Raw genomic sequence first — 14,577 nt, 5'->3', positions numbered from 1 at the left:
GTCCAAAGTGATTTTAATTGAGGACTGCAGACAGGCTAGCACTTTCATATAAAGTTGACGTAATTCTGAGCATGCTCTGTGGCGACTGGGTGTGCCACTTTATTTCCTTTGTGTCCCGAGTGATGCTTGGTACCCTAAATCCGGTCCATTAATGCTGTCTTGTATGTAATACAAAACAAAACCTTAAATAACATATCGGGTGATATTTCTTTCTCTTTCATATAAAAATTTACAACCAGCAGGGTTTCTTTAACTTGTACTCATCACTTTTTGTCATTACATTTACCTTTGTGTTTACTCTTGCTGATGGAGCATGTGGAGCTTGCAGTCGTAAAAGTGTAGTCATCTCTTCTCCATTCAAAAACACACACTTAGACACTCGATTATCCTCCCTCTGTGTCTGCATGGCTGCTGCTAGAAAGGCCTGGCTCTTTGCGTTATAAATGGCCCATGTTAGTCTTAGCTTTGTAATCTAATCAACCTGCTCCATGGTCAGTACTCTCTCCTCCTTCCCCCACTGCCTCACCCTCTGCCTCACTCTCTCTGCTTTCTATCCCCACCCCATATCCTGCCCAAGTCCGTCCATCTATCAAGGTTTCTCATCAGTGTTAAGACTATCTACATTTTTACGCTTTAATAAGTAATGATACCTTTATTTATATAGCACTTTTAAATACAGAGTGTAGAGAAAGCCAAAGCAGGATTCAAGGCAATATGACAAATGATGATGAAAGATAAAACTGTAAGAGATGAAAACAATAACTTAAAAGAGCCTTCCGTAAAAGCAAGTCTATAAAAATGTAAAACAGCATTAACAGTGTGTAGGCCAGACAGACAAACGAACACATGTGCAAAAGCATACAGTTGAATGGTTTTGAACTGGACTGTATCAGTAACTAAAACCATCAGCCAGATGTTACCATTGGCGATTGATCCTTCTGGTTCTCGGAGAACACCCTGAGGGGCCATAAATCCTATCACGCTTCTTGGACAATGTCAGGATAGAGTATCATATCTTGCACATATTGAACTCACAGTACATGTATACCGTTTCAAACCTAAACGGGCATATTAATAAGTCAGTTATACATCAAATAAATAAAAGGAACATATTTATTTATCATTTTATATTAGGAGGATTTAAGAAATGTTCATATGTGATGTGATGGGTGTGGTCTCAAATAAGAAATCTAACAAAACAGCAGTCAATAGCACAGAGCACTTCTGCATTTAAAATTGATCTTGCAGCATCGTTTTCCAGCTATCATTGTGTACCTTTTAACCTTGGGAAAAAAAGTAGCAGTATCCCAACTGTAGACCATCCATAATTATACATTTTCCACAAAAGAAAATGTTGTTTTCATTTAGATTTTTGATTTTATATAAATTCCAATTTGCCTTTTACAACATTGGTGCATACAGTATATATCAACCATGGTATACTTAAAGTCATGGAAAGAGGGTGGTAAGTGCAAATACACAATGGTTATGGTATAGTCATGGATTTGGGTTGAGTATTCATTAATCAATAAAGCAGTTATCTAATGTGGCTGCTTGGAGTGCAACTTGCATATTACAGCTTTTCTTTGAACTGCTATTACAAAACAAACGCTTAGTACTGTATTGGTTAATTCAATAATTTAATATGATTCACACATTATTCAATTAGGATGGTTAAAATGTTTGTATTTAGTGTGTGTTGGGTTGAGGTACACTGAGCACCGATAAGTTACATGAGACAAAGGTTGTTAATAATTTCTCCTGCAGCAACACTGATTGCAGTGGTAGGTTTCTGCAGGGTAGAGGACGGACAAAGGAAATTGCATCCCTTTTTAGATCAGTTGCTAGGGAGTGGTGAGCAATAATGAGTCGCGCAAATCAATCAAGTCTATGTATTTGCTTGTGTGACTCATGTTCACATTTAATTTCGAGAGAGAACTTAAGACGAGTAAATGTCTGGCTGGTTTATCCGGTAAATCTAATACCTTGAGCTTTGTTTTAGATCAGCATGTTTGATCGGGAGAGGTGATGAGGATGCTGTGACCTGTTAAAAGCTGCAGGCCTGGCAAGATCCGGGAGAGCTGTCAGGTCCAAGATAAAGATCCTCATATGAAACATGATGTCCTTCCAGCAATGCTGTGGGGCTTGGCTCGGCTGCAGTGCGCTCCGGAGTGAGTTGAGTTGGCTGCACATATTCTGTACATGTGACCGAGAGAAACGTAAAAGGTGGAGGATAATTAAAGGCTTGGCTTTTGTAATTACTGTAATGGAGCACTGCAGTGCTAAACAAGTATGTTGGTAGCAGGGATGTGCATTAGACAGGGCTAATGTTGCTTGAGTAAATTTCGCAGATTAAGGGTTACCATCCAGACATGAACCACGCAAAACAACGCTCTATGTTCTCAGAAAAATCACTTGACCATTTATTTCATTTTTTAAACTGGATTGCTTTTAACTTGGTAACAGACAGTATAAGTTGGCAATGCTTATCAATGTCCTTGGTCCTTAAGATGTAAGGCTATTTGTATTTAGTTAAATTACCATATTTTAAACTATTCATTCAGACATGTTGAAGGGTAATTCGTTTTTTTTAGCATTGGCTACTCAACAAGACAGTGCACATCTCTGGCTTTAAGTAAATGTACCTATATGTAAATAAATATATGCAGATAAAGGATCTTGTTGATCTTGCATGAGTTGAACATCACCAATAGTGGGGATTTCTCTTGATATCCCGAAAAGTATTGCGGATAAAGGTGGAAGGTATGCTGTTTTATGTCATATTTTACTCTCCACATACGTATGTTTCCACACTCAAGCCATATGAAATTAGACAAAACATTTAATTCAGTCAAAACTCACATCAAGACATAAGACAACAGCCTTGTCATATTGGTCCACCTTTGCTTTGATGCTTGAATGCAAACCATCCCTACCTCTCCTCCCTATCACTGCACATCTATGTTTCTGCTGTGTAGGCCAGGCCATGTAGCCCCTTCCATTAAAGATTTTGCTGCATTGACGTCAGCTTTTTTCCTGCACTGCAGTGTGTCATATGATGTGTATGTTACCACCAGCAGCTCTTTGCCAGTTCAATGCATCGATGTATCCTGCGACATCTTAATAAATCTCTTTAATTGAGCAGAGAGCAGAACGTGATGCTGGAATTTTCTTTAGCACACTCAAGTGCTCAGTGTTCCTGTAACCACACCACTTCTTGAATGCATATGAGCCCTTGTAAAACGCTATTGACATGCCTGTACATCTTTTATTCAGTGGTTTCCTGCAGACCAAACAAGGCATCTTTTGTTGTTTTTAAAATATTCAATTGTGTGATGGTGTTTTGTCTAAAAAAGAATATCTCTACTTTCTAATCTAATATTATTTGTGGCTCTATGTAAAATGTGAATCTTATTTCACTAAATTATCTATTTTATGATAATAATAGGTTTATTTATACAGCACATAAAGAGCAGAATTAAGTGCAAAACAACTAAATATCAAATAGCAAGCAAGAGACAAAGCAGAGGCAGAGCTGCTAGGGCAAAAGTTTGGCAGCAGCATTTTGGAACATTTGTAGACGATTTAAGGAGGTTTTGCTGAGGCAGCGAAGATAATTACAGCAGTCAAGCCTGAAGAAAATTCATTTATAATGAGAGTCTTAAATTCTAACTCAGCTGTGCAAAAGGCTCACGTTTAGCAATGTTTCTCAGCTGGTAGAAACAGTTGTGAACCAAAGAATTAACATGCTGGTCAAAGCTCAAAGACTGGTGGTTTAAATAAATTAAGTTCCTCATGCATCTGGCAATTTGTCTATACATCCAGCAGACAGAAATGTATATGCATTCACATTAAGTTCTTTTTCTTGCCATTTAATCAATGTATTTCAAATTATAACTCTTTTTCTAAGCCTATTTTTGTTCTCAACCAACTCGTGTTAGAAATATGTTTGTCTCTGGCAGTGTTACACAGTTAGTTTATCACAGCTATTTTGTTGAAACCAACAGTGTTGAGAGTAAAACCGTGAGTTTAAAGCCTTAAAATACTCTGAAGGGATGAGGTTATAATTCTTATCACCGGAGCTTACCCATTTTTTTTATTACATGTTGTTAGTAATTAGTTTTTAAATGTATTTATTTTTTTGTTTTAAAGTAAATTTAAGGCCTTTAACAATAATACACATTTTGTATATAAATATACATATCAAACATTTAATATTGAATACTTTATTAATCCATTTCTTATCATTCTTGCCACAGTGTTAGATTTATGTTGATTGCTTTCTTATGCTCTTAAATAGTTCAGGTACATCCTGTTTATCATACTGTATGTGCAAGTGAATACAAAATACAACAAAATAGAGAGAATAGAAAAAAAAACGTCATAAAGTTCAACTTTATTCATTTCAGGGTAACAAATATAATAATGTTTTGTGATGTAAACAATTTCAGTTACATTGTCAAGAAAATTAACTGAAATATCTTAACACTGATTTTACAATTGGTATAAGAAGGCCACAAATAAGTTATGGCTTCTATAAACTATCAGTGTCAATTAATACAAAATAATGAAGGTCAAAATAAATACCACTTTCCTCTACAAATGTTTCAACATTCTTATGACATTTCTTACAAACTTTGCTCCTTTCTATTTCTACACACAGTGTTGCACATAGTCAATATTGGAGTATTGGTGTCGATGTTGAGAGCATGAGCTGTTGATGATGATGATGATGATGATGATATTCACACAATCCTCCCCTGAAGCAGTGGACGACTCTCTCCAGGTGACTGACGACTCAACAGGTTCCACAACAACAAAGGCACTGATGTTACCGCAGAGCTGCCTCCATTACTGTCAGTGTCTTCTCTAAGTGGCTGGTACTGCTTGAACCGCCTGTTGAGAAACATGAGGCAAGGAATACTGATGAGAAAAGTTCAATTATGACTAGTCAAACTAAAAATGTGCTTTTCCACAATGAAATATTATAGTTTATCTCGCCTGAAATAAATACGAACATGTCAAAAAGAACCAAAAACCTCAAAAGTAAACCAGACGTTTAAATCGTGGAAATAAATGTTCCCGACTTTTCTTAGGTGCCATTAGGCTTATATACTTATATATACTTATTATGTGTCTTTGTTTGCAACTTACGTATCTTTCATTAATCAAACTTTTAAAGTGTTCTATTTTTAGTCATGTTGGCCTCAAATCAAATCTAAAAATGAAGTTGAAAATGAGCTCCTCACCTGTACATCAAACCAATACAACAGACAACACAGGCGAGAACCATGACCCCGAGGACTGTGGCTGCAGTTCCAGCTGGGGAACCACCGGAGGCTGAAATTGAAACATATCATACCAATGAGAAAATAGTCTAGAGATTGAGTGTGTCATAAATGAACATTTGACTTTCACCCACCTACTATTACACTGACTCTAGCACTTGCAACAGCAAGACTGACATCATTGGTCAATGAGACATTGATGCAAAATACTCCTGAGTCATTGAAGAACTGACGAAGAATCATTTGACAGTCTGGAGAGGGAGTAGCTGCAGTACAGATTGTTTCCACTGGTGTGATGCAGTCAGCGTCTGAAATCACTGTGCAGACCTCACTTGGCAGGCTAAAACAAGAAGAATGAACATGTGGTGATATAGTAACAGGGAGAATATTTACAAGTGGTCATTATTTAGTAAGTGTCTCAATGCAATCGTAGTGTTCATGTGTTGAAATCCAATTGGTGGAAACTATAAACAAACTACACCACTGGTGCATGTCTTCACGGCACCAGCACTTAGTAAAGGAGCTTTCTTGAGTTTGGCCTGATGATGTTTAATTGCCCTGACAACCTTTATTTAGTGATGTGATAGAACAAGACGTAAAAATCTCAAGACAAGGAAACAGGATGTGCATACAGCCTGATTAATTTCTGTGTTTTAGCACTCATTTCAGTGGCAGTGTATAGAGATGATAATGTTACATGCCCACCTTCCCTGGCAGGAGATGGTGACGTCCACAGCGTTCTGATCCAACTGGGTTGCCAGTGCTACCACATTAGTCATCTGTACAATCTCAACACTTTCAATACCCTCTGCAGAGTTGAAAATGTTAGAAAGAGAGATTATACAAAATATTAAATCATGCTGTGTAAAGCAAAATATTATATGTTGAAGTTCAAAGTGTCATGGTTACAAAACTGTATGGACTTACGGATAACATCTACGGATGTGGCGAGGGAGCCATAACGGTAGACCATGCAGTCAGCTGTCAGCTCCGGTGCTTGTCTCTTAGCCAAAATGATGGGAACCTGTGCTGGATCTGTTTCCGCCTCTGCTTGAACCTCAGCTTCAGCTGCAACCGCTGCTTCATCACCTGCTGTTTGCAATAGATATATTATCATCACATTATAATACTTTTGTTAAAAGACCGATTTAAAATGTTGTATTCGTTTTTAGTAAACACTCACCTGCAGGAGCTGTAGTAGCTGCAACTTCGTTCTCAGTTGCCTGTAATTCAGCCTCTGTATCGGCAGCTTGTGCTGCCTCTTCTACAACTGTGGTCTCAGTGGCAGCAGGAGCTACAACGTTATCAGCAGGGGCTTCTGTTTCAGCTGCTACAACGTCTGCAGCAGCAATAACAGCGGCATCAGCGACAACAGCAGCAACGACATCGGCAGCAACAGTAGCCTCAGCAGCAGCATCAGTAGCAGCATCTACAGCAACAGTGGCCTCAGTAGCAGCGTCTACAGCATCAGTGGCCTCAGTAGCAGCATCTACAGCAACAGTGGCCTCAGTAGTAGCAGCAGCAGCAGCAGCAGCATCAAGATCAGCATCAGCAGCCACATCGTCAGCTTCCTGCTCAACTACTTCTGTTGCAGGAGCAACAGTAACAGCAGGCAGCAGCGTCAACTGCAGCTTCTTCTCCCTCTGCAACAGGTGCAACTGAAGCAGCAGCATTGATCACAGCATCATTTTCTTCAGTTGCATCTGTTAACACTGCCGTTTCATCTGCAGCAGCTGCATCGGCATCTGCAACAGCTACATCAGCATCTGCAACAGCTGCATCGGCTGTCTCTTCAGCTGCAGGTGTGACAGGGGCTGCAGTGGCCACCTCACCTGCTGCATCTGCATCTTCAGCTGCAACATCTGCTTCTTCAGCAGCGGCGGCAACAGTGTCCTCTGGAACGACAGCTGCGTCGACTGCAGGTGCAACTGAGGCAACCTCAACTGCCTCCGTGTCTGTATCAACGACTGCATCTCCCTCTTCTGCTTCAGCTGGCTGCACAGAAGCAGGAACATCGAGAGCAATCGCATCTCCTCCTTCTGCTGGTGCTGCTGGGACAGCTTCAGCGGTGGAGGGCACCACAACTACTGCTGGTACTGCAGAGGCATCAATTGGAACAACTGAAAGAAAAATGTAAAGCAGTTTTTAATTCAAACACTTTCAGTGCTTGTGCACATACATTTGTGTATCTGGAGTGCCCCAATTACCCCAAAGAATATGAAACAAGACAACCCAGCGAGTTTTAAATGACAGTACAAAGCTAAAAATGAGCATAATATGTTTGCTTTAAAACAACTAAGCAAAATGTATTTCATACTTATATACATAGAGTATTTATTCCTGAAAACTGTAAAGGTAATAATGAGTAAAGCTTCACCAGCAGTGGGGTTTCCGCAGCCATTGGAAATGCTTGCCATCAAGACCACCTGAGGTTTGAAAGTCCCGACTGCGAGATATGTGTGTGTGACAGTGAGCTCTCTGGAGATCAGAGTGCCGGTGCTGTCACCAAAGTCCCAGCTGAAGCTGACGTCGGCATTGTTAAGGTACTGGCTGGGGTCATGGAGCTTGACAGTGAAGGCAATGGCTCGGTTCTGGATGAAGTTCTGGTCATCCTGGTTTACATCATTGATTTGGGCAAGTGAGATGGTGAAGGGAATCTGGTCTAATGACGGAGTAAAAGATGTAGAACAACTCTTTATTATCGACTTCAATAACAGAAACATGATGATTAATAAAGAAAAAATGATGCTGTAGAATATTTTTTGATCAAGTTAAGTTTTAAATTTTAAGATTGGCCACCTGTGATGGTGAAGACCGTGGAGGCATAGCCAAGAGGGATGAACTTGTCTTTGCCACGGCAGTGATAGATGATAACCTCCATGTTGTACGAGCCCAGGGGGACGTTGTCGGTGCCGATAGAGAGGGAGGAGGACGGCCCATCTGCCACCTGCCAGTAACGTCCTTGAATAGAGGAACATGGTGATTACTTAGAGTGGTCCGTTCATCTTGACAAAATTAAAAACATGCACACATTTTGGAGACATTCCAGGTGTCACTTTCATCAGGAGAACATGAGAAACCAAAAAGGGCCTGTTTTTCATCTGTTGTGAAGACCAACAGATTACATCTTACTTTTTCATTTTTAAATTCTGATGAGGATAAGACTTTTTCTAAGAAATCAGTCTAGAAAGAATGAAATTAAATTTGTGAACAAGTTGGCCTCTTTTCGAGGAGCTCTGCTATTGACTGAATGAATTAAGTTCAACTTCATAACATGTTAACCAGGTAAGCCTGATGATCTACAGTAAATGATAAACTGAGGCTACTGTGCTAAATGAAGATGATACTGATTAAATCCTGCACAAGTTAACAAAAATATAATTTCCTTCAGACAACTGTATTGTTTACTAGGTTGTGTCTTTAAATGTAAAGATGATGTCAGAGATAAGCACAGACCAGGCTTTGTACAAGTAAGACATGGGGCATATGTTTAACTTTAAATTCTCTGCCTGGAGCGAAAATGTCCCGTGTATGCTTTACAGCCCTTTTATTGTCTGCTGATTGTCTCTATGGATATTTTACATGTTAATGTGATCTAGGCATAGCTTCGAAAGATGTCGATGTCCTACTGCAGCATAAATAACAGCTAAGGAGCAGCCTTGGTTATTCACCGATGTAATGTTATAAAATGTATATCTTTACCCCATGTCTTCCACACAAACACATAGTGGGGCTTCTTGTTTTGACTCTTGAAAGGTGTGCCGTCAGGGAAAACTCCTGTGGCCTGGGGGTCCTGGTCTGGATAGACAGGCTGACCCTCCTGGTATTCTCGTCCTGAAAAAGATAACATCATCAATAAAAACAACAGTTGAGATCATCTAAACTATAACACTGCATGTCAATAGGAGTCAGCAATGGGGAATATTATGAGAGTCAATTTTCTTTTTTTTTATCTAAATGAAGTATAACTTCAAAATCACTTTACTTTATGGCTTTGATTAATTGACAATGGTTTAACTGAAAAATCAAAGAAAACATAAATCATTTAAGGCAAGACACAATGGGGAAAAAAACATTGTTTCCTAATGAGCAAGTAGATTTAGAAAGTTTTCCCTTAAAAAACCCTTCTTCTTTCCGACACATTGGGGTGTTTTCCATACTCACACAAAAAAGTAAATTGTGCCTGATTTGTATATTTGAACATAAACTAAAAAATGTTTTCATCTATAATCTAATACTTTGCCCCTTGTTAAAATCAAGTATAAGAAAATCCTACACATTTCTAAAGATGAAAGTCTAAAAGATTAACATTTTTCTAGAAATCACAATACTTGATAATAATTATTTTACTGGAAAGTTTTTACCATTGATGGTGCAGTTTTGCGCCCACACCACCTGCCCATCAGAGAGCATGGTCTGGTTTGGTGGGAAGTTCAGATTAATGTTGAAGGTTGCTCGTGCTCCAGTCAGAGTGGGTGCATCGCTTTTCAGTTCAAAGGTTACTTCACCACCTGGAAATTAGGATTACAAACATCTTTAGATGGGATGGCAGAGAGAATTTAATAACATTTCTGTTTTGAAATATAGATGAAAAAAGGCCTCACCAAACCAACAGTTCCTGAACCTCGGGTCTCCATCTTTCCACACCGGATACATCCGCGAGTTCCATGAGCGGTAACGTGTGAACTGACTTCTAGATTCTGGAAAAAATACCACAAGCTCTTTCAGGAAAAAAGGCCACATCCTGCAATTTACAGTGTTAAATTATTTCAAAAGCTGGGCTTTCCTACCGATTACTACAGGGTAGTTTAACAAGAGCAAAGCTACACTAAGGAGAACTAAATCTAATTTCCGTAGGAAACACAGTTCAAACTCATTTGTAAAAAAACCAAAAATGATATAAGATATAACCCAAAAAATGTATGTACCAGCTAAAAATATCACTCATAAGAACCATGTTTAGCTTTCCTTTTATGGCTCAAACGGTCTAGTAGTCTTAGTAGTAAACTCCACCAAAAAATGGCTAAATAGTAATTGAGCTCCTTGAATCTCTGAAACTGTAAAATGTAGTTAAATCACCCTCACACCTCATAATAATATATTCAATATCAACAACCAACACAAATGATTGAATATATAGAATAATCAAGCAGGTTTTATTCATGATGCTTATGTAACGAGCAGGTCTGTGTGTTTGGAGAAGAGGTGGAGAGTGTCAGGGTTCTTGACGGTGGGAGTCACGCGACCTGCAATCCCCCTCAATCCCTTTCATGTGACTATCAGCTGAGCAACAGCATCAGTAATCCCAGAGAGGAATGAGGGATCCCAGACAACTGGCTCACTGCGGTTGTTGCTTAGCTTGTGTGTGTGTGTGTGTGTGTGTGTGTGTGTGTGTGTGTGTGTGTGTGTGTGTGTGTGTGTGTGTGTGTGTGAAAATGTTTTGCATTAAACTACAAAGTACCACCCAATCGTCTAACAAAAATGTTATTAAATAGTATTAGCGTGGAAAGAAAAGTGGTTAATGAACTATGTTTTTTTTATCAAAGCAGACATTATTAAATACATTTAAATATAAATGGGCATAAAAACCAGCATGATATTGGCATGTAAAAGTTTGCACATCTTGCCTCCCTCAAAGGGAAGGAAATGCATCAGCATGAAATGAGCGTGAAATGATAAGTCAACTTATTTGCTCTTTGAGTCACAGTCCAAACAAAGAAATATTCTAGTGTGTAATTGATGGGAACGCTTCTAGTGTGTAATTGATGGGAACGCTTCTAGTGTGTAATTGATGGGAACGCAGGATGTTTTGGTAGGATTAGATCAGTTGCAGAAAGTTAAAATGTTCCACTTTCCCTGGTGCTGAATTGTGTTTGAGATATTGTCTTCCATCAGACACAGTAACCACTCATAACATTAATTGAGACTTAGTTTTCAAACTAACATTTTTTATTTTTGTTATCGTTTTTGTTTCATTTTTTTGATTCTTTACTGTTTTTATGTTTTCATTTTTAGTTATTGTAATTATATTACAGCAGATCTAGTTCTATGAAAGGTTAAATAGCCTACTAAATACATTGTACTGACTTAAACAAAAGAGAGGAATTTTACTGTACAGGTTTACCGCAAAGTGTCTTCACACAAACAAGGCTTAGCTTGGTGCGTATAGATAAAACACAGTAAGAGAAACTATGATGTTAAACGGAAACAAACTATGCTATTTCTCTTAATGTAGTTATTTTGTGTAAAATTAGATAGACATGTTCAATGAAGTGGCACTAAGCAAATAAAATGACATGGGAAAGAGATGTACTCACTTGTTGCAGTAGCAAATGTAAACGCTGAAACCAACAGCACCAGTGACAGAGTCTTCATCCTGAATCTAGTCGTCTGTCTCCTCTTTCTGAGCCCGATCCTCACCCTGCAGTCCTGAACCCCAACACAACTTCCAGAGAGACTTCAGAAATTTCCTCTCACACTCTTTAAGAGGGCCTCAGAACTGAATTACCATAAAATGTCTTTATAACCTCTGACATCATGGGGAGCTGAGACTGGCACCACCCTCTTTGGTAAGAACAGATATAAGTACTGTTTTGATATCTTTTGTTGTCTTGGAGAATTGATGAGTTACTCACAGTTTTTTACATTACCATCTGTTTTAGTACACTTTATTTTCTGTATCTGAGCATACACCTTTTTTACTTGATATGTGATGTGTATTATTTTGTGAGTCGCATTCCAGCTGAATTATAATTTCTACCTATGATGAATGTGAAATGTACAGTTGCTTAATGCAAACAGATGGATATAGTGAAAGAAGATAATTGACATGAACACAAAGTAACAGGCATCCCTCAAGCATTTTCTGGGTGAAAATCAATGAATGCTTTTTGCACAGTTTGAATTAAAATGTTATACGTGCAGAACAGAATGGACCGTCGGTGAGTACTGTGAGAGCTCGAGTCATGTGTGTTTTTGACGTGTGACCTTAGAGCTATGTGTAGACGGGCATCACAAGAGGAGAGGGTGGGTGGAAAATCAATAGCATCCTTTTATTTCCTCAACCATTTTCTCCGCATCCTGCTGTCCACCTCAGGCTGCCACAGCTCTAGGAGTACAGTATGTGATTGCAGTAAAACAGACACACCCATGCTCAGCTTATGTTACTTCCGACAAAGTTTCTCAGAAGAAGACAAGAATACATTAAAGGAAAGGACCAATTGATCCTGGAACTGATTCAAAAATTTAAGTATTTCCATATTAAACTTTAACATTGTTGAATAAAAATGCTTTTTCTCTTCTCACTTGTTTATACTCCACACTGAATTGTTTGCTTTATGCTGCTGCAATGCGAAAAGATCCCAGTTTGGGATTAATAAAGTACCTCTTATCTTATCTTAATTACATTTGTAAAAGATACCACTTATACCATATTTAACTAACAGAAAGAAAATGTCATCAATACATCTTGAAGGTGTCATTGATACATCACAATAAAGGATTATTGTTATTCTGATTCCCTCAGTTCATGTTCTGCAAAGCTACATTTAAATTTGTAATTTGAAGAAAAACGATGTTTAATCACTCTATCATAAAATCAGAGAGATGTTGTAGACGAGTATATTTGTCGAAATGAACAAGCATTAAAGTCAAATAATAAATAAAGCGTAGTTGCTACAAAAGAGGCCAGCTTGAGGGTTGCCGGTCAGGAAGTTCACTTTAATAAAACACAAGTCAACACAAGGATTTTTATGACAAAGAAAATGTAATAACTCAAAAGGAAAAAATATATAATATTTTGGGAGGTTTATAGTAAAATAGCAAAGTTTAATCATTTACAGTGACCACCTTTTATTCGTCTCTTTCCCAACATATTTAAGTGTTCCTTTTTTTTGCAATTTTATTTTCTTTTAAAAAATGTGTGCAGTCATTTTGATAAACTAATTTAATTAGAATAAATCATTATGTATTCATATTATGTAATCATATATTATGGAAAGAAGGCCGTGTATATATACAGTATGTATATATCTACACAAACATAAAGCTTCATTCTTAAGACGGCGTCAGTGTGTGCTCTAATACAAAGAGGATTGGTGGTTTTCCCACTGGTGTTGTCTCATGTCTGCTCAGGCTGCACTACATGTGACCCCTCATGTGCTAACAGCAGAGTTCAGGAGGAATAAATCCTTCCCACAGAGCACCTGACTCAACATACCACAAATAGTTGGCTGTTAGTCTTTTTGCTCATTAGTTTTCGTTTATTTAGTATCTTAATAGCATTCCTCGGGTTCTGGGAATTTATAGAACTAATGCAAATTTAAAGAGTTGTTTTTCCAGATTTGGGAAGTAATTGGTTAAAAATGTAAATGTCCTTCATTGTTCCAACTGATCAAATCTAGGAATACGCCTTGATGTGTTTTGTGAAGACGGATGACATTTAACTTATTGTGAACGTTTTCTTTACAATAAGTCACAATTAAAAATGGTTAGCATTTATGTAACAGCCTTAAAGTAATGTGACAAGTAATGGAAGGACATCAAATGTTAGCAGGGATGCCATAACATTTTTCAAACACAAAGTCTGCACCCAACCTGGAGTCACACACCGTGAAAAGCTTTCTAATTGCAGGAAATGGGGATTGTGTTTTATTATTGGCCAAAAGCAGATCAATAAGGCCGTCTGGATGCCAATACAAAATCTGACTAGACAGGAAAATAAGTTCATGAATAAAACAAACATAGAAGTCATCCAGTGCCTTCACAAAGCCTAAATCCTCCATCATGTTAGTCAGTGATCTTGATTCCTTTTCTAATGGCTATTTAGTTTTTCTCATGGCAACGAACATCATTACAACATGAGAAATAAATTGCCTAAATTCAGTGCACATTTGTACAAACACAAAGGAGAGTTACCTTTCAGTTATAAACACCAATTACATCACAACAAAAATCTGGTGTAACAACTTCTCAAAAAAGGAACCAGTTGCCTGATTAACAATGTCCACACAGATGTTTTCTTAACTAACTAACCAACACTTTAGGAAGTGCACTAGTAGCAATAGAGGAAAATGGTAAAATTATCTTTGTAAAAAAAGTAAGTTAGACCAAACCGTCAAAAAAGAAAACAACATATACACAAGTATCTAGATTATATAGCAGCATTGAATGCATTTAACTCATTTATAATAATCTCAATCATAAAAGCAAAAGGCGACATTTCACATTTAAAGCTGCTGGGTGGATAAATGTGTAGCCTCTGGGCTTTGACCATGTGCAGTGCTGGTAT

General features: G+C 38.0%; 1 protein-coding gene across 1 annotated transcript; it reads right to left on the bottom strand.

Annotated features, from left to right (window-relative positions):
• Window positions 1-4,380: 4,380 nt before the first annotated feature.
• Window positions 4,381-11,775, bottom strand: pmela (premelanosome protein a). The gene is given in 13 exon segments (XM_063911261.1): window positions 4,381-4,896; window positions 5,250-5,340; window positions 5,423-5,628; window positions 5,994-6,096; window positions 6,216-6,377; window positions 6,472-6,898; window positions 6,900-7,408; window positions 7,666-7,950; window positions 8,088-8,249; window positions 8,991-9,122; window positions 9,653-9,799; window positions 9,893-9,988; window positions 11,606-11,775. Coding segments are annotated over 13 exon segments (2,529 nt in total). The 5' UTR covers window positions 11,664-11,775; the 3' UTR covers window positions 4,381-4,745.
• Window positions 11,776-14,577: the final 2,802 nt, after the last annotated feature.

Source organism: Eleginops maclovinus, chromosome 20, assembly GCF_036324505.1.
Source record: "Eleginops maclovinus isolate JMC-PN-2008 ecotype Puerto Natales chromosome 20, JC_Emac_rtc_rv5, whole genome shotgun sequence".
NCBI classification, from domain to species: Eukaryota; Metazoa; Chordata; class Actinopteri; order Perciformes; family Eleginopidae; genus Eleginops; species Eleginops maclovinus.
The sequence above is the reverse complement of the archived record's forward strand: the minus strand, read 5'-3'. Positions and strand labels throughout refer to the sequence as shown.